This window comes from Trachemys scripta, chromosome 3 (assembly GCF_013100865.1).
Source record: "Trachemys scripta elegans isolate TJP31775 chromosome 3, CAS_Tse_1.0, whole genome shotgun sequence".
In the NCBI taxonomy this organism is placed as follows: Eukaryota; Metazoa; Chordata; order Testudines; family Emydidae; genus Trachemys; species Trachemys scripta.
The window spans coordinates 38,561,668-38,583,392 of NC_048300.1; the positions used below are offsets into that span (position 1 = coordinate 38,561,668).

The 21,725-nt window shown below is 41.0% G+C and overlaps 1 protein-coding gene across 1 annotated transcript in view; it reads left to right on the forward strand.

The window, feature by feature from the left end:
- Window positions 1–19,213: 19,213 nt before the first annotated feature.
- Window positions 19,214–21,725, forward strand: part of LOC117874399 (cytochrome c oxidase subunit 7A-related protein, mitochondrial) — a 12,754-nt gene continuing 10,242 nt past the window's right edge. The window contains exon 1 of the mRNA XM_034764475.1: window positions 19,214–19,419. Coding sequence (XP_034620366.1) covers window positions 19,348–19,419 — 72 coding nt within the window. The 5' untranslated portion in view covers window positions 19,214–19,347. The remainder of the gene's footprint in view (window positions 19,420–21,725) is intronic.

Here is a 21,725-nt window from a genome sequence, read left to right on the forward strand (position 1 = left end):
TAGAAGTCTTACATTATTCTCTTTTATTTTAAGGTATGGCATTGTTTTGAAAAGTGACTTTGCAAAATTGATACATTTCTTATGCAACAGTTCTATTCCCTGTGGGTATTCATATCTGTTTGGTGTACTGACCCAAAAAAATAAAAGTGTTTCTTAGGCCATGTCTATTCCACCACTTTTGTTGGGATAACTTATGTTGCTCCGGGGTGTGAAAAAACACCCCCCTGAGTGACATAAGTTATACCGACAGAAGCGTCGGTGTGTACAGTGCCAAATCGGCAGGAGAAGCTACCGCTGCTCTGATTTTATTAGGTCGACAGGAGAACTCTCTCCCATCGGCTTAGAGCAGCTACACAAGCGATCTTACAGTGGCGCAGATGCATCAGTACAACTGTGCTGCTGTAAACTCGCTAGTGTAGACATGGCCTTAACTTTTTAACTCCCATTAGAACTGCAGAGCCAGTAAAGTTGTGAGAGAATGAGCTGAATTCTAATCTAGCTCAGCATTGACATAATTTTACAGGATCCAATTCTGTCCTCAGATACCCCTGGGTAACTTCAGTGAAGACAATGGTCGGGGGAGGAGGGTGTACTGGTGTACAGAATTTGGCCTGTATAATCTTTTATTAATAGAGACAAGGCATGACCCAGACAGAACAATTTGAGTTTCAGAACCCAGGCTGCGTTTCAGGTCTGGAAGTTAAGATGAGCCATTGTGCTTACATTTGATCAGGAAGTCACTGAGACACAATAAATAATGAACCCCACGGTGCTGTTTTTACAGAGTCACTTTTCACAGTAAGAGCTAGATATATTTTACAGCAACAGGGAACAGAGTAATCAGAATAATAAGTAAAGCACCATGTAATGGAAATATGTAAGCCCTTGGACTGGTTCTGATGAACTCATAACCCAGAAAACAGATGGAAGCCAGATTTAACCCCACTGAATTAATTGAAATGTATTTCACTTAAAAAAATACCCTATACTTAGCTCTGACTTTGTTCCGAAATTTCAAATCAACTGAAACATTATCTAGTACAACATTTACTGTGGAGATGATTGATATTATTACAATAGTTACTATGAGAGAAAGGTAAAAGGATGCAAGACACACTGTGGCAATGCTTTCACTGAAGCCATCTCAACTAAAAATAATCACAGCTAATGTTCTTCAGGTTTCTTTTAAAAAAGAAATTAAAAATTCATGATTTGGACTTCAAATCAGATCAATTTTGATTTTTTGGTGTCAGAGCAATTGGATTGTGACAAAAATTAACAACACATAGATTAGAAAATAATATTTTGCCATTTTATTTATCAGTTCAGTGAATAAACAACAAAAAGACTTCTAAGTAGGGCTGTTGATTAATCACAGTTAACTCACGCGATTAACTCAAAAAAATGTACTTCGATTAAAAAAATCACAATTAATCACACTGTTAATAGAATAACAACTGAAATTTATTAAATATTTTGGGATGTTTTTCTACATTTTCAAATATATTGATTTCTATTACAGCACAGAATACAAAGTGTACAGTGCTCACTTTATATTTGTACTGAAAATGATAAACAAAAGAAAAATTATTTTTCAATTCACCTCTTACAAGTACTGTAATGCAGTCTCTTTATCGTGAAAGTGTAACTTACAAATGTAGATTTTTTTGGTTACATAACTGCATTCAATACAAAACAATGTAAAACTTTAGAGCGTACTAGTCCACTCAGTCCTACTTCTTGTTCAGCCAATTGCTAAGACAAGTTTGTTTACATTTACGGAAGATACTGCTGACTGCTTCTTATTTATAATGTCACCTAAAAGTGAGAACAGGCGCTCACATGGCACTTTTGTAGCCGGCATTGCAAGATATTTATGTGCCAATATGCTAAACATTCATATGCCCCTTCATGCTTCGGCCACCATTCCAGAGGACATGCTTCCATGCTGATGACACTTGTTAAAAAATAATGTGTTAATTAAATTTGTGACTGAACTCCTTGAGGGAGAATTGTATGTCCCCTGTTCTGTTTTACCCGCATTCTGTCATATATTTCATGTTATAGCAGTCTCGGATGATGATCCAGCACATGTTCATTTTAAGAACACTTTCACAGCAGATTTGACAAAATGCAAAGAAGGTACCAATGTGAGATTTCTAAGGATAGATACAGCACTAGACCCAAGGTTTAAGAGTCTGAAGTGCCTTCCAAAATCTGAGAGGGACGAGATGTGGAGAATGCTTTCAGATGTCTTAAAAGAGCAACCCAAACCACCAAAAAAGAAAACCAACCTTCTTCTGGGGGCCTCTGACTCAGATGATGAAAATGAACATGCGACGGTCCATTCAGCTTTGGATCGTTACCGAGCAGAACCCGTCATCAGCATGGACGCATGTCCTCTGGAATGGTACTTGAAGCATGAAGGGACATACAAATCTTTAGTGCATCTTGCACGTAAATATCTTGCGATGCCGGTTACAACAGTGCCATGCGAACGCCTGTTCTCACTTTCAGGTGACATTGTAAACAAGACATGGGCAGCATTATCTCCTGCAAACTGTAACCAAACTTGTTTGTCTGAGCGATTGGCTGAAGTAGGACTGAGTGGACTTGTAGGTTCTAAAGTTTTTCCTTGTTTTATTTTTGAATGCAGTTATTTTTTGTACATAATTCTACATTTGTAAGTTCAACTTTCATTATAAGGAGATTACACTACAATACTTGTATTAGGTGAATTGAAATATACTTTCTTTTGTTTTTTACAGTGCAAAATTTGTAACAAAAATAAATATAAAGTGAGCACTGTACACTTTGTATTATGTGTTGTAATTGAAATCAATATATTTGAAAATGTAGAAAACATCCAAAAATATTTAAATAAATGGTATTCTATTATTGTTTAACAGTGCAATTAATTGCAATATTTTTAAATGTGTGATTAATTTTTGATAGCCCTACTTCTAAATAGTTATATCAGTGTATCTTGTAAATGGCTCATTAAAAGCTTCCAAGGTATCTGGAGAAGAAGGAAAGAAATGAGAATTAAGCTTGAACACCTTTAGTGTGCCAGCTTTTTTAGAGGCACTGAACACCTACAGCTCCCATTAAACTGGAGTTATGGGTGCTTAATATGCCTAAAAAACCCTAGGCTGTTTAGGTCTCAAAAAGTATGTACATAATGCTTCATGTCACAGTAATCTTAGTCAGATACTAAACAGATTGATTAAAATGTGATAAATCAGAAAATGCAATATCAGACTCAGTCCCCAAATTACCTAAACTATCCTTTTGATTATTAATTTGCAATGTTTCTGATCGCTGTATATTATTTTTATTTATTCTCAAAATGCCAAGCACCATAGAGTCACATAATGAAGAGAAAACACCAGAGAGTCACTGACCAACAATCTTCCTCCACATTTTGTAGTCTTCACACAGCATTGAGAAGCACGCTGTACCATGTCCCGTCCCATCAGCTACATACTCTCTGCCCCTGGCACCAGTCCCCACAAAACTTGCTTTGGCAATCTTCCTTCACTCGTTCACTCCATAAGCTCAAGTTTTCTTCATCTGATTGTCTTGATGATATTAGGAATCACTCCAGTTATACTGTAAATTCAGACGCTTGCTTCTTCATTAGCTATATCTTGCACACAAACACTGGGCAGCAATCGCTTGTAACATTTCAATTGGAAGGCAGAAAGCTTTTAATGTCCTGTTTCCTTAGCATCCGTATCTTACATGCATATAGAAAGATGCTGAGGACGAGACTGCAGCAGTGTCACTTTACACTTCGTTGTAATACCTTTGCTTCTCCAAATGGCACTAGAGCAGCAGTTACTAGTCCAATTCTGTGGAAGATGCCTAAGTGATGTTTAGAGTCCCTTGAGTCATGCTACTCAGATATTTCAAGTGCTCAATGTACTCTAGTGCCTCCTCAGATTTGGGTAGGAATATCTTTGCCTTTTCAGACCATTGTCTTTGTAGATTCATATGATATACTTAGACCTAACCACTCCACTTCCACTCTGCTTCCCGTTTAGCAATTTTTGCCCCTCTTCTTGCAATGATCCAATCAGGTCAATATCATCAGCGAAGCACAAATGATTAATTTTTCTTCTCTCATTGACTATCACAATCACAAATAAGTAATAATCAGCTTAATTAGTTCTAAGACTCGGGATTGCTCCTCAAAAACCAATTCTTCTTGGTTTTAGTCTTTGTTCAATCAGATTTTTTAGGAGTCTAAGAAGAAGGGAACAGTTGGCTATATTTTGCTCTTGGCTCCCACTGACTTTAGGGCAGTTCTGCACAAATATCTGAAGGTAGAATTTGGTTTGTAAGCACATCAAAGGGATAGATTAAGTTACATAACTGAATAGGAATTGGCTACCTGATTTCTTTTCAGTTGATTCTTAAATGCTTAATACAGTCAACTAATTTTATCTGGCAAAGTATGGGTAATGCACCTCCACCCTTGATGGCTGATCTACTACAAGTTAACATCCTACTACTGCTACCATTTAATAGCCTACATAATTCTTTAATTCAGGTGGTGTAGGTCTATGCTACCTAGGTTAGGACCCATGTGGAGAACCATTGCATTAAGCTTCACTCCGACCCCCACTTGGTGACTTATCTGACACCTGAACTGAAAGAGTACCCTTGAGAGAGCAGATGGAAGATTTATCATGGGAAAAGGAGAAAAAAAGGCTTTAAAAATTAAATGCTAATTAAATACAAAGTCAAGTCTTGAGTAGTCACATTTGTGACAGGCACTAAGACAGTGACAAGAGACTTTGTGAGCGTGACTACTAGAAAGTCATGAAAATGAAATGTAGGCAGTTGCCTGGTGACAAATACAATGAGACTTTACTGTGCCTTTCAGTCCATCTCCCTTTCTCTGCCTTTGCTCCCTTTCCCTGTCTAGTGTTTTACTCCTTCTCCTTTCCCTTTGCTGCTCTCTCAATTCCACTTCCTTCTCTTTCCATTTGTCTTCCTTCCCTTTCTGCCCCCTTTTCTGTATGGCCCCAATCCTGCATTGTGATCCACACCAACAGACTGCTGTGGCTGCACAGAGTACCACTGATATCAGAGGGGCTGTGTGCCAGTGTAGTAGTTGTGGACATCACAATGCTGGCTCAGGGTCTGTGTCTCCAACCTCTCCATTCTGTATCTTTCTCCCAGTTTTCCTGTTTTGCGCCTTGGTTCTCTCCTCCCTTCTCTGTGACACTGTGCAAAGGGTTATTTCAACCTCTCTCCCCTATCCCACCAGCCGTGATGTCGGACTCTCCAATGGCAAACATATGGCACATTACATTGGCCCGTGTTGCTACAACCCAACATCCTCACTTATTTCCTTGTAGCCACCCACCACACTGATCTTGTGTTGCCAGCACTCATGATATCATCACATACCTCACTATATTTGGTGTTTTTCATAATGTCCCAACTCTTGGAGTCCACAGGTAAGATGAGTGCCCAGAGGTGCCTTTACCAGCCAACGCCCTGTCATGACTATGGGTAGCATCACAGTAACTCTGCTTCAGTTTATCCTCCCACCCCCAACAACTGGTTGGCCCTATGCAAGGCAGAGTCCTCTTATGACTCCAGCCAGGTCGGGAGTCTGATAGACTAGGAGTCCTGTGACCCTAACAAAGGGTCAACAATCTCAGTCCCATGCTGTGTCTTGACACTTTTGCTCCAAGACATTTTACTAGTCCCTTTGCTGGGGATGGTAGAGGAGCCCTGGCTGACCCACTCCTCTGGGTTTCAGCCCAGGGACCCAGCATTAAGTCACTGGGACCAGTTCCTCACATCCCTCTCTGTTTACTAACTCATCTCCTTGTAGGCCTTTTCCAGACTCACATTCTCTGATTCTCCCTCTCTGGAAGTCCAACTTACTGGGATAGTTCCCACCACTATACTGCTTAAGATTACATTTTGGTCGTCTCTCAAGTAGCCACCCTTTCCTTTGATCTGCAGCCTTCCTATCTCCCAGCTGTTGCTGACCCAGCAATTAGCTCCAGATGAGGAACTATCTTGCCTACCTGTTAACCCCTTCGTGGCCATAATAGAATGGGGTCTAGACACCTGGTGACAATGAAGCTTTAAAAAATAAGTTTCTAACACTCATGATTGTGGAAAAAAGCTGGAAACCAGGAACCTTAAAGGCTCAAACACCAGCTGGCAAATAAGAAGAACTCAACATATATTCTTTTTTAAAATCTCATGATTTCGAAGCCATTCTCACAATTTTGGGGGGATTAGTACTACTGCTTCAAGTTTTTTCAGTTCCTTTCCTGATCAGTAGACTGCATAAATATCGCACTTTGGACCCTGTATCAATGGCTGTAAAATGCTACTATTCTGATTTGGTAACATTTTACACCAGTCACCATTCTTTGTGCACAGACTACGTAAAAGTGCAAGGTGGTGCAGAATCAGGCTCTTTGCATGCACACTAAGGGTCTGATGATAAGGCAGTTCTTACCGAGGAAAAATTCACATTGAAGCAAATGGGAGTTTTGGCTCAGTAAGGCCTGTGGGACAGGCTCAAAGGGGATGTTACTTCCCTCCCTCTCTTTACAGCTAGTTGGGAGGAGGGTTCAGAAACTCTGTGTTGTAACATGGAACCACAATATAGAAATGGTTGCAAATCCCTGCCCTAGGGTTTAACCATGACCAGCTGGCACAATGCTGAACATGACCTGTCACTAATGACACAATCGCTAACTCGACTAGTCAGAATCGTGTTGCAACGCAGTGACATTAGTAGTGATCACAAGGCCTCAGCCTCTCTAGCTTTATGTTTAGAAGTCATGAACCAACGCTGGCAGGGTGAAAGGTCCCTTTACCCCAGTAGCGTAGCTGGGGGGGGAGCAGGGGGAACTGCCACTCCCCTGAGCACTCACTCAGGGGCGCTTCCCAGCATGTCCAGGTCTTCAGCGGCACTCAGGCACTCACTTCGGCGGCAGGTTTTTTCAGTCGCTCCGGGTCTTCGGCGGCAATTCGGCGTTGGGTAATTCGGCAGTGGGTACTTCAGTCTTCGGCAGCAAGACTTGGGTTTTTCTTTTTTTTTCTTCGCTGCTTCGCAATAGATGGCGCCTTTTTTTATGTGTTCACTCCCCCTGCTCTTATAACCTGGCTATGCCACTGCTTTACCCATGTGCTCCCTGTTGCCATACTCAAAGTATTGCCATTCTTTTCATGCAGGACATAGGTTATGTTTACTTAGGGTGCTACTCCTGCTGCCCTGAAAAACAGAACAGAAGAGAAGCTGGGCCGAATCACCAAGAATTGTGTTGAAGATTTGGAAATAAACCTATAGTACTTAACCAAGAATTTGCTGTCTTCAACTGACAGAAAAGAAAACTGTTCACTCTGAGAGAATCAGAGTTGAGAGGAACAAGATTAGTCCATTGTTACAAAATTCATTTATTCACCAGAAGTTAAAAAAAAAAAAAAAGCCACACGCTCGCTGTTAAATCTTGTTTTTTTTCTTTCTCCATCAAACATGCAGATTGCATTTAATGAATTCTGGTTTATGTCCACAGTTATGAACTCCTTTAGGGTTGTACTCCCCCCAAAAGGTAGACAGTAGTGGTAAATCCAAGGAGTAATTTTGAATAAGTCTACTTTGTTTATGCATGAAACAATGTCAACTATTAGGGAACACTTAATATACAAGGTCTTAAACTATGGCTCTCTAATAGCATTGGGAATATGGTTCCCGTGGTTCCATCTATATATGGGACTCAAGCATCTTTGAAACAGTTGATTGTGGATCTTATTCCTAATGCATTTCTGCCTGAAGCACTAGATACATGATTTTATAATTTAACAACCTGGAGAAAGAATAGAAGGAAATAAATGAATTTAAATAACTAAACTTCCGGAATCCTAATATAACGCTTATTCGACTAGTGGCGCTTAGCCAATGTATGTAAGGGGCATGGGGTTATGGGTTGAGGTGCTGCTGGCCTAGTTTATAGTGTCCTCTGGTGTCAACTGGATCTGGTGTAAAGAATTCATGGTGTCAGAGCAGTGCCTCTAGCTCCCCTGAGGATGTGTATACAGAGGGTGTCACTCTGCCTTCTAGACCAATGTCAGTGACCAATATTCCCAGTGCTCTAAAAGAGCTAAGGAGCCAGTCAGGATATAATCTGTATTATAACAATACCTACTGCAAGACACTAAGGGGGAACACTGTCGGGGATAGAGAAAAGATCAATATTTGATAAAGCAAACAACAAAATAATCAGTGTGCCAGTGCTCCCTTCTCACATTCCCCCAGGTCCCTCAGGCCCAGAATATGACCTTAGTGGTGTTACTAGAGCATTCAAGCACAACAAAAAGTTCTGAGAGCTCTACTATTCTTGAGGCCCAGTGCCAGCAGACAGAACTCTGCGGGGAGAACTGAGAAACTTTTAATTAATTTTTATGAAAGAATATATGTGACTCAGTTCCCCCCCTCATTGTTACCCACTAGGGTGAAGACATTAACTTCTTTCTCTTCTAATGGGGATATCATCACAGTTCCAGGGTTAACTGCCCCTCTGCTCCCTCCATAGTCTCCTCCAGGTGTCACCTCTCTATGGGCAGGAACCTGTGTTCCTCTCCCTCCAGATCAGAAATTTAGGGTTGCAGCCCCCTTACAAGTCAGTGTATTTATCCCAGCAGATCTGATCTTAGTGCAATGCCTGCAGTTCTGCTCTCTCCCAGGGGCTCTGACAGTGTATACCAGTGACCAGCCAGCTTTCACAAAGCACAGTGCATTTATTTAGGGAAAAAGCATCATAGAGAAAACATAAACCAATAAAGAATCTACACTCATGCTAAGCTAACCAGGTGTCACCCTTCTTCCACATGAAGGTAGGTTCCAGGCCTTCAAACCCTTCCAGCTGGGTGTTGCCCTCTTGATTACAGTTTCATGTCAGTTTGAAGATCAAATGAGGGCCCCTCAGTCAGTTCAGGGTGGCCCTTTACGCCAAAAGCCCTTTCATTGTCTTCTGGGCCTCTTGACCTTGGTCTGAATAGTATAGGCAACTCCCCCAGGGGGATGATACTGCTCCGGAGCAGTTTACCTATCCCAGGATTTGGAGTAATTATCCCCCACTGATTTTATTTCCTGGGGGAAGCTCGGTAAACTTCTCCCATAGAGCTAGAATACAATCCCTAGCTCACAAATATACCTATCACATTTATAGATACAAAGTTTTTATGACTATTCCCTTTGCCCATAGCCTCTGGCACATCTCAATATAATAGTCTTTTGAAGTTTCCACACTTCCAAGGTCTCACGTTTGTCACACCAAGATACTGTCTCGCCAGTCCAGCCCAGACGTAGAGGTGGGTCCCATGAGATAGAAAGGGGCCCCTGGGAATTCCTTTTTCAGGTGAGTGAGGAGGATTCTGACCCCTTTGTGGCCAGACCTGCCTGAAGGGGTCTGTAACTTCTCTGTAAGCCATTCTGTCATCCTGTTGGATGACCACCAATCAACTGAATCCTTAACCCTACCAATGGGCCCATAGTTCATTTTCCCACAAGATCCTTCTTAACTCTGCTCCTCCAGAGCCTTGGACAAGACTATTGCATGATTCAGGGACATAATTAAAACACAGTTATGTCCCATCTATACTGTGGTGTAGTCAGCAATCCATCCTGTGACTTTTAATTCTGGGGAGAACCTATGTATTAGCACTAGGCAGCTCAGTCTGTAATAGTAAGTCCTGGCAATAGAGAACCAAGGAGAACTACAGGGTCTGTCTATGCCCACTAGCCAGAATAAAAGAATCCTTTTATATTCATGACATCTGAATACTCTCTGCTGCACTATAAGGGGCACTATTTGTAGCGCAGACAGGCCACAGGCACGTTGCAACAGAAAAAGCACTTGATGGTGGCAGAGGAGTACAGGATGGTCAAGGACACAATAAGAGAGCTAAAGCCATGAAGTGAAGATAACCAGTCCAAGCATGAGCAAATCGTCAAAAACCTGGATGCCTGAGACCATTCTTGTTTGAATTAAAGTTTTCTTGCCACACTATAAATGATATTTATTTTCCATTCAGTGATGTGAGGCATCTAGAATCTTGCAAGAAATTCCAAAAACTTCATCTAACCCAAACCATCTGAGTTTTCCCATCTGTAAACAGGATAAACTAGTATAATTACATCCTGTATGGGATGTCATTGAGGCTAAGCCACACTGCAGAGAAGATAATTAGCAGATAAAGTCAGTTAGAAAGGGAGTTATCTCAAGGTAATTGTCTCCTGGTGTTAGAGGAATACCCTTATCAAGAATAAATTTGAAGGCAAAGTTATGCATTTATTTTCGAAGCTGGAGACACTGATCTCATGCCAATAGTTTATTATAGTAATGTTACTTCTGTTATACAAAATGATTCATATAGCAGATATAATTTGCTATGAGAAACATTTGTGGAATAGCAGGACAGTTTGTTTTCGTAATGTGGAAATTTCATTACTGACTTCAGATATGACCTGTTTTCTTTCAATTCAGCAAAATAGAAACCAACCTCAAGTTTGTTGTTGGCTAAACTGTGTGAATTTGATCCTTATGAAAGCAATAGGCTAGTAACACTGGTTAGAAGCAAAGATATATTGTATGCAAATACTATGATAGCCTTCACCCTGATGAGAGCTCTGCCAGTGTTCTGAATTCCACTGTGTTCTAAGAACATAAGAAGAGCCAATGGTCCATCTATCCTGTCTTCTGACAGTGGCCAGTGCCAGATGCTTCAGAGAGAATGAATAGGGCAATTACCGAATGATCCATTCCCTGTTGTCCTGTCCCCGCTTCTGGCATGAGAGGTTTAGGAACACCTGGTTGCATCCCTGACCATCTTGAGTAATAGCCACTGATGGACCTATCCTCCATAAACTTACCCAATTCTTTTTTTGAATCCAGTCATAATTTTGGTCTTCAACAGGTTCCACAGGTTGACTCTACATTGTGTGAAGTACTTCTTTGTGTTTGTTTTAAACCTGCTGCCTATTAATTTCATTGGGTGACCTCTGGTTATTGTGTTATATGAAGAGAAAAATAACACTTCCTTATTCACTTTCTCCACACCATTCATGATTTTATAAACCTCTGTCATATCTCCCCTTAGTCATCTCTTTTCTAAGATGAACAGTCCCAGTCTTTTTAATCTCTCCTCATAGGGAAGCTGTGCTACACTCCTAATCATTTTTTTGCCCTTTTCTATACCTTTTCCAATGCTGATATAGCTTTGTTGATGTGCAGCAACCAGAACTGCATGCAGTATTCAAGGTGTGGGTGTACCATGGATTTATACAGAGGCATTATGGTATTTTCTGTCTTATTATCTATCCCTTTCCTAATGGTTCCTAACATTCTCAGAGCTTCTTTGACTGCCGCTGCACATTTAGCAGATGTGTTCAGAGAACAATGACTCCAAGATCTCTTTTTTGAGTGGTAACAGCTAATTTAGACCCCCATCATTTTGTATGTATCATAGGGATTATGTTTTCCAGTGTACATTACTTTGCACTTATCAGCATTGAATTTTATGTGCCATTTTGTCACCCTGTTTTTTGAGATTCTTTTGTAACTCTTCGTAGTTTGTTTTGGACTTAACTATCCTGAGTAATTTTGTATGGTCTGCAAACTTTGCCACCTCACTGCATACTCCTTTTTCCAGATCGCTTATGAATATGTTGTACAACACAGGACCCACCCACAACCAAAATCCCAGAAGTGGGCCAAAACAACATAATCAACCATGTGTGGAATTATAGCTCCCTTCCTGATTGTAGTTTCTGAGAATCAATGGCCATACTACCTCTACTACCTCCCACATGAAGGAAAAATTAGGTCTGATCTACACTTAAAATTCAGGTCAACATAGCAAAAAATCCACACCCCAGTAGCTATCCTGACCCAACTCCCAATGTAGATGCAGTTAGGTAGATGGAAGAATGCTTCTGTTGACCTAGCTACCGTTGCTAAGGGATGTGGTGTTCCTACAACAATAGAAAAACTCTTTCTGTTACTGATTGTAGGCTGCATCGGCACTATGGGTTTGTGGCAGCATAAATCCAGTGCTATAGTCCCTGTAGTGTAGAAGTGGCTTTAGTTAGCCCTTTAAGCCTTCCCAGGAGGATACAATTTTTGCTCCTTACATTTAAAAAATCAAATTTCCTCCCATTTCAAATAACTTCTTAGATGATTAAATCTTATATAATTTACTTTTCATGGTTTATGCTGCTTATTTATTATTTGTGCTTCACTCAGCCTGGGCAAGAAAACAGACTCATCAGTTGAATGTCCCCGGTTCTCTACACAAGCACAATGCTGCAATGTTTATGTCATAAACACTTCTTGTTCTGGATAGTTGTCCTTCATCCAACATTACCAATGGAATGACATAGGGAAAATACTATGAGGAGCATGGTATTTTCATCCCTGGCTTCCCCTTAAGGATGTGAAGGGCAAAACTTCACAGTGCAAATGTGCAGAAATGTGTAGAAACTTTGGGTCCAGTTCTGCTCCCATTAAAGGCAAGGACACAACTCCCATTGACTTCAAAGGCAGCAAGATTAAGCTTTCTGGTACCCTATTTCCAAAGTGGCCATTTGAGAGACAATCATATTTTAAAATGAAATTGTGTTCAATTATTTCAGGATTATGTTAGTTTTCTGTTGAAATTCTTAAAGGTAACATATACTGAACTATGTGGTAATCAATTCAAGTCTTTACACCAACGTTTAATTGTTGGGAAAATAAAATTAAATGAAAATCCACCTCTACTTTGTAGTTTAGTAATATGTAGAGAACACAAAGCAGTTACAGAAGCCCCAAAATAGTAAATGCACCATTTATTATAAGCTCCTGTAGTGCTGTTGGCACCTGGAACTTTAATAGTAAGTGACATTTTATTGCTAATTGTAACCTACATATTCACAGATTTTAACTTTTCTGTTAAGCAATTAATATAATTACAGAGAAATAACCTTTTAAAAACATATTCTTTATTGTACCAGAAACATTATTCCAGTAGTAGAACAGGGAATAATGAAATGATCAAATCCTTAGCTCTTTAATTTACTTTTTCAGGTTCATTCCAAGAATGTGAATGACATATTAAATATAGATTATAAAATACCAATTCCCCCAAACAAAATTCACTGTGATACATTTAAAAACACCTGAAACCTGTCATTCTGCCCCAGCACCATAGGAACCTGAGTTAAAAGAAAAATGTCCAGGATACAGACAATAAGCAAAAGAAAAATAATTCTGAATGCATTCAATGGATATAAAGGAACACAAATGGCTATTCCTCCACTCACCTCCATCCTGCTCCCCCAAAATCTCCACCTAAAAACTTTGGGGGCAGGATCAGACACAGAGTATACATTTTGGCTGAATTTATATAATCCAGTAATATGAGAATTGTATCAATTGTGTGTTTTGAACTAGTTCAAGATTAAAGACAGTATCTGGTTTTTCATCACTTTTAATGGTGCTAAGTCTGTTGAACAGAAACCTGCTCATTGACAATCACAGACTGAAGAAAGTTTTTCTCACTTCATCACCTGTGCCTGTGCTCTGCATATAATAGCAGTAAAGCATTGGTAAATTCAGGGGCACTTTTTAAAAACAGCTAGTCCTTTGGCTGACTGTTCTGTACACAGAGCTAAATTGTTTCTTCTGACTAAATCTATAAATGTGTTGGTAGAATGTTTTAATGTTGCAGTTTAACATTTATAGAATATATCCTTAAAGAATACCTTCTGGTTTGGTTGATACTATGTATGCGAATGGTTCATCTCTCTCTCTCCCCGCTCCTCCCCCTCCCTCCCTCCAACACAAAGGCAAACATTTAAAAAGTTCCAGTTTAAACCTTTTAGAAATGATTGCTGCATAAACAAAACTTGAGTGCACACAGCAATTTCATGTTCTAAATCCACCCACTCACTTGTTCTCTGCGATTCAAGAACAGAGCCGCATGGGCAGATTCACAAGGTTTGACTTACAGACATCTGTGCTGAAATAATGCTCGGCATGTTAAGGTTTGGTTCATTAAGCAATTTGTTCAACAGAGAAAAAAGATCTTTTAAAAATTGTTTTATTTTACCTTTAAAAAATCAAAACAGACAGAGCACTATAAAAACATGTGACACAACCTGAAGGGGTAGCCATATGTGGATGAGTGAAAAAGATGATTCATCTTAAAAAGTATGATCCTAATGCTCTTTCTATATCACACCAAAATGAATGCAAATACAGGAACAGAGGAATGACCATATTAGATCAGGCTTATGGTCCATCTAGTCTAGCATACTGTCTCCTACAAGGGCCAGTACCAAATAGCAGGCAGATGTGGGATAATCTGTCCCCATGAATGTCTTGTCCTATCCCTAAAAAAGACTGGTTTGAGGTCTGAGATTGTTGTCCTTTCTAAAACGTTCTGTTTGCATTAACTACTCTAACTGTAGATATTCTTGTTATCCACATATAAACATCCAATCAAGCATTGAAACTTACTACATTTGTGGCCTCAATGAATTCCTGTGATATTGAGTTCCATAGCCTAATTACAAATTCTATGAAAAAAATATTGCCTTTTATCGGGTTTGAACTTGCCACTTTCAATTTCATTCAATGTCCCCTTGTTCTTTTTGTAACTGATGGAGAACAGAAGATTCTGATCTCTCTTCTATCATTCATTATGTTATATACTTTTATCATGTTGCCTCTTATTTGTCTCCTTTCCAAGGTAAACAATCCCATTTTTTTCAATTTATTTGAGGCTAAAATCTTGAACAGAACAGAGGAAGGACATAAGACTAGTTTTCATTTCGGTGGCTTGCCTCAGGAAATGTCCCAATTTACTCTCAAACATTACTGGTGGATGCAAAGCATGGTCTCAACTTGAGCAGAAAGTGTTTTTCTCAGCCTCTACAGTGGCATAGGTTGTTATCCCTGTACTCTGATCTTTCCCTTGGTTCCCACTCTAATACTATTGTCAGTTCAAGGACTTGGTCCTGATCTACAAATCCAACAAGTCTCTCCAGTGACCATATCTCCATCTATGACCTGCCTACACTGCTCTTCTCCTCTGGGACAATGCAGTTCACAAAGCCTAGGATGAAATGTGAGAGAGCAGACAAAGCATTCTTAGTAAGGGAAGGTGTAAGAGCTTGCCATGCGGACTTAATTTATCTGGCAAGTACTTAGATACTGTAGTGATGGATGCTATCGTAAACTCTAAGATAAATAAACATGATGCAAGTCCCAAAGTACTTTGTAATTTACTCCTACTGACTTCAATGGGAGCAGGATTTGGCCACATATTTCTAGACTAGATAAATTTGAACTATAATTTGTGGCTTTGGGCAAAATTTCACTTTAAGACCATATGCTTTATTTCTTCACTTCCATTCTACATTTTAAATTTCTTCTCACCTCCTAATTTGTCACTAACAAATACAAATGAATGATCAAAACAACACATTTGTAAATAATTTCTTCCTAAATTTTCTTTGAAATAACTAAAGTTGCCAATGATCATCTCCTCTCTATTGTAAGAAAAAGTCACATCTGACACAAGATCCAGTTTCATTTCATGCTACAGCTTTGAAAACTACAATTTCACAGCCATCTCTATAATATTTAGAAAACACAGTTCCCTAGTTGTTCAGATTACACATCAACTTTGGTCACTTTACCTAATGCAAAGTCAAAACATTGCAACTTGTGGAGTTACCACATGCTTATTCTACTGTGGGGTTAGAAGTTACTCTCTGGGGACCACTCCCCCAGCCACCTGACAGCATGCATGGGCAGGAGTTGTGGTCTCATAGATCCATGTCTGCATATAGCTCAAAATCCTCCTGCCAAGGGGAAGGTGAGTTCAGTGTGCAGAGGGGCTTTCTATGCTAACAGAATCAGTGTTATATTGCAGAGTAAATCCCTGTAGGTGCCATGAACCTGCACCATTCCTGCCATCATACCCAAAATTATGGAGCCACAAACACAATGAAATAACTTTAGTTATTCTATAGAGATCAACAGATGGGTGCATAGAGGAATCATATCATTTGCATCTCTTCTGATAAATGGGTCACACTTTGTCTCCTAATGCATCTCCTATAGAATTATTTCTCTCTGTTTGAGTTAGACAAGTTTTTTCATATGATTGCTAGGCAACACATGGTGATCAGATGTTTTATGGATTTTTATAACAAACATGTCCGCATAAAGAACTTTCAGAAAACCATAAATTGGGTGACTTGATGGCTCCCAAGACTGATAATCAGATAGAGAGCCTTTTACCTGTAGAAAATCATAGTGAATCTGATCCAGGTCAGTAAGTTATCAGTGATCTTTAACTGTATGATAAGAGTTAAGGGGGGTTAGTTTAGTCTCCACTATGCAAGTGTGCAGGTCAACAAAAGCACAGGCACATTTGGCACTGAGGCCCAGACCTTCAAAAGGTATTTAGGTGCCTCACAGCCATTGAAATCAATGGAAGTTGGGCACCTCTGAATACCTTTGAGATTCTGGACCGGAGTGCCTGATCTAAAGCCCATTCATGTTAGTGGAAAGACTCCCATTGACTTCAATGGACTTTGGATCAGCCCCTGAATGGATCTGGAGGCTGAATTACCCTGTCAACCTTAGAAGGCCTCTATCTCAGGGCTGAGGCATGCTCTTGGATAGTATGGGGAAGCTTGTACAGCTGTTAACTACGCTGTACCCACTCTGTGAATATACAGAGGACTTCATTTTTGAAGGCTATCACAGCTTTCAGGAGGATTAAATTCACTCAAAAGAGAGAAATCTCATCATGCTCATCTTGTCATCTCAAGAAAGTAGGGCTGTCAAGAGATTAAAAAAATTGTGATTAATAGCATGATTAAAAATTTATTATGATTAATCGCACAGTTAAACAATAATAGAATACCATTTATTTAAATATTTTTGGATGTTTTCTACATTTTCAAAGATATTGATTTCAATTATAACACAGAATACGAAGTGTACAGTGCTCACTTTATATTTATTTTTTATTACAAATATTTGCACTGTAAAAAACAAAAGAAATAGTATTTTTCAATTCACCTAATACAAGTACTTTAGTGCAATTTCTTTATCATGAAAGTTGAACTTAAAAATGTAGTATTATGTACAAAAAATAACTGCATTAAAAAACAAAACAATGTGAAACTTTAGAGCCAACAAGTCCACTCAGTCCTATTTCTTGTTCAGCCAATTGCTCAAACAAGTTTGTTTACATTTGCAGGAGATAATGCTGCCTACTTCTTGTTCACGTCACTTGAAAGTAAGAACAGGTATTCTCATGGCACTGTTGTAGCTGGCGTTGCAAGATATTTATGTGCCAAATGCGCTAAAGATTCATATGTCCCTTCACGCTTCAACCACCATTCCAGAGGACATGCGTTCTTGCTGATGATGAGTTCTGCTTGATAACAATCCAAAACAGTGCGGACCGACGCATGTTCATTTCATCATCTGAGTTAGATACAACCAGTAGAAGGTTGATTTTCTTTTTTGGTGTTTCGGGTTCTGTAGTTTCTGCATCAGAGTGTTGCTCTTTTAAGACTTCTGAAAGCATGCTCCACATCTCGTCCCGCTCAGATTTTGGAAGGCACTTCAGATTCTTAAACCTCGGGTCGAGTGCTGTAACTATCTTTAGAAGTCTCACATTGGTACCTTCTTTGGCTTTTCTCAAATCTGCAGCGAAAGTGTTCTGAAAATGAACATGTGCTGAGTCATCATCCAAGACTACTATAACATGAAATATATGGCAGAATGCAGGTAAAATAGAGCCAGAGACATACAATTTCCCCCCCAAGGAGTTCAGTCACAAATTTAACACATTTTTTTGTAATAAGCATCATCAGCATGGAAGCATGTCTTCTGGTATGGTGGCCAAATCATGAAGGGGCATACAAATGTTTAGCAAACCTGGCACGTAAATACCTTGCAATGTCGGCTACAAAAGTCTCATGTGAACACCTGTTCTCACTTTCTGGTGACAATGTAAATAAGAAGTGGGTGGAATTATCTCCCATAAATGTAAACAAACTGGTTTGTCTTATTGATTGGCTGAACAAGAAGTAGGACTGAGTAGACTTGTAGGCTCTAAAGTTTTGCATTGTTTTGTTTTTGAGCACAGTTCTGTAACAAAAAAAAGATCTACATTTATAAGTTGCACTTTCACGATAAAGAGATTGCACTACAGTATTGTATAAGGTGACTTGAAAAATACTGGTTTCAGAGTAGCAGCCATGTTAGTCTGTATCCTCAAAAAGAACTGGAGTACTTGTGGCACCTTAGAGACTAACAAATTTATTAGAGCATAAGCTTTCAGAAGTGGGTTGTAGCCCACGAAAGCTTATGCTCTAATAAATTTGTTAGTCTCTAAGGTGCCACAAGTACTCCTGTTCTTTTTGAAAAATACTGTTTCTTTTATCATTTTTACAGTACAAACATTTGTATAAAAATGACAATATAAAGTGAGCAGTGTACATGGTGCATGGGGGACCACAAACAAGTTTGGCACCGGGCCAACAAAAGGTTAATCCAGCCCTGGTTCCACAGGTGAAACCTGCTGAGAAGCTCTGAAGAATCTGGGACGCTCAGCCCTAGTGGAAGATTCCCCTCGCCTGCCCCCTCCTTCGCTGGGGTTCAGGGAACGGCGCCTCCCCGCTCAGTTAGCTCCTTTCACCCCACCGGACGCCCCTCCCTTGGCACTTTGCCCTGCCGCCCGGCCCGGGCCCCCACTCAGCTGCAGCCGCCCCATGAGCCCAGCGATCGTGCCCGGCCCACCCGGCCCACAGCTTCTCTGCCCTTGCAGGCTGCACACACGTGGCACAGAAAGCGTCCCCAGCTAGCAACAGTTGTTATGCAGGAGGCAGGGGGTCAACAGCTCTCGGCAGCTGATTGGATGTCTCTTGAGCGGCGAGGGCCTAAATCCCGCGCCCGGAGTCCAACTGCGCAGGCGTATTAGGCTGCCCAGCTGCTGCCTGATTGGAAACTGTCGCCTACTTAGTGCTCGCTACAGAACCCGGGGGCAGTTCACGCTTCCGCAATCCACGAGGGACCCACCGTTATCACTCAAGTTTCGTAGGCAGCGCTTTTGGCTGGTTTCCGACTTTGTTCTCCCGGCACTCGGCGTAGCCCTCCACAAAACTGCCTTCCTGCGCCGGGGCCCTACCGGCTGAGGAAGCAGCGGGGAGGGGAGGGTCCTTCCTTGGCGCGTGTCGCGGCCGGCCGGGTGCCTGCGGGGAAGCAGCGCGGCGTGTGCGGAGAGGCCGGCGCCATGTATTATAAATTCAGCGGCTTCAGCCAGAAGCTGGTCGGGGCTGTGGCGTCCGCCGCCTACGCCCCCCAGGTGAGCGCGTGGCCGGCGCCACAGAGTCGTTGTCCTTCAGTGTCCTCCCTGTGCCGCCCCCGCGGGGCTTGGGGCGGGGGAATCCGCGCGGCGCGGCGCGGCAGACGGGCTGCGGGCCGTTACGCGGGGCGCGGTGACCTTCAGGCGACGGGCGGGGAGGTCTCGGTGTGGCTGTGGGTCGGTTGCCTGGCGCCCGCGGGCGGGGCGGGGGGTGACCTTCCTGCGCGGCCCGAGTCCCTGCCGCGGCCCCCTTCACGCCTGTCGGGTCAGCCCCGGAGCTGTTTTGCTGCAGGCGGATCTTAACGTGGCGCCCGAGCCCATGTCTGCGGGGACAGAGTGCGAGTCCTTCCCTCGGGGCCTGGCCTGACGGGCTCTGTGCCTCCATGCGTGGCGGGAAGTGATGCCCTCAGGGTGCTCCCTACGGGTCCGGTTCCTGGCGCTGCCACTGACCTGCGGTGTGACCTTGGGCAAGTCACCTCATCCCTCCTGCTGCTCCGTTTATTATCCTCCTGTAAAATGGGGCTGGTTTGTCCCTCAAGCGAGGGAGAGTTTCAGACCTTGTTTGTATTGGACAACACTGCTTCAGCAACTAACTCGCAACCGTCTGTTGGCCAAACTGGTGCCTACCACAGTTTGTCCATAAATGTAGCCTAGAAAACCTGTGGCTAATAACCGTTCAGTGGGAGCCCTGGGCCTTCCTTGTCTGTACAATCAGATAAGGAGTGTTGAAAGCCCTGGCTGGGATGACTTGGGATTGGGCCTGCTTTGAGCAGGGGGTTGGACTAGATGACCTTCTGAGGTCCCTTCCAACCCTGATATTCTATGACAACTGACTACTGAAATAATGCTACTTCCAAGTGCAGACAAAGCCTTAGTTAAACGAAGTATGCATATTCACTAGCCTCTCTTCTTCAAACCCAATGCCATAATTTGTCAGCTTCAAGCTTCCAAAGCTTTTAATTAACAGTGAAGAGCTCTGATATGTTTTCAGATAAAAGCAAAGGTTGAATTGGTATCCCAGCCAAGTGAATGGTAAGCATTCACTTGGTTGGGATCCAATAAGATCAAAGGTCTAGGTTGAAAACCTGGTACATTAATCCATCTCTTCCTTGTTCCCTCAATTTTGGAAGACTAATCCATATGCTAATGTCACGTGAAGTGTCATTTTTTTGTTAAATGTTACCCTTTCCCTTAATTTACACTGTATTGGTGGATACTGTATTCAGATTTGCATATACAGTCAAACATATCACAAATAAACAGGGCTTGAAAAACTTACTCATCCTGGGTAAGCATGAATATTTCCTGTGAATGTTCTCAACTTCCGCAAAACTGTGTGTGTGTGTGTGTGTGTGTGTTTTTGTTTTTTTTTAAAACAATACGTCTTGTGCTTATAGTTATAAAGAAAAACTTTTCAATTATGAGCTGAGCATAAATTGATGCATGGTGGATTGATTTAAATCAAAGTTTTATTAAAATCACTATTTTAATCATCTAACTCAGGAGGCAGGAAGCATTGATTTTAAATAATCAATTTTAATTGTTTTGCACTTGTACTTTCTTTATATTCCTAAAGAGAGAGAGCGAGAGTGTCTCACTGGTTGGTAACAATTAGCAGGAAATGTTTGATTTCCTGCTATATGTAGCCTTTATGCTAAACTTGGTGCTTCTTGCTAACAAGGAGGATGCACTGTATCTGTATGCATTTATTTAAGTAATTATATAGTTTACCAGTTTACTGGATGATTGATATTTTTTTACTTGCAATTTGTGTCAAGCTGTATTTGGATGGAAATTCAAATTCAATGCACAAAACAGAATTTTAAACAATTAAATAAAACTACCTTAAATATTCTGGATATACAAGAAGGAAAACTTTTTTCTTTTGTTTTTAAAACTGATTTTTCAAACAAAGAAGGTATCTCTAGTGAGTGAATTGAACTGATGCTATTTAATCATGTGTGCTTCAAGATTTTAGAACTAGTAGATATCATCCCCTCACACCTAGCTTTTCTTCATAGAATGGAAGAAGAAAAACTTTCGTGCTTAAAGTATCAGGGGGTAGCCGTGTTAGTCTGTATCTACAAAAACAACAAGGAGTCTGGTGGCACCTTAAAGACTAACAGATTTATTTGGGCATAAGCTTTCGTGAGTAAAAACCTCACTTCTTCGGACTATGCATCCGAAGAAGTGAGGTTTTTACTCACGAAAGCTTATGCCCAAATAAATCTGTTAGTCTTTAAGGTGCCACCAGACTCCTTGTTGTTTTTATAAATACAGACTAACACGGCTACCCCCTGATACTT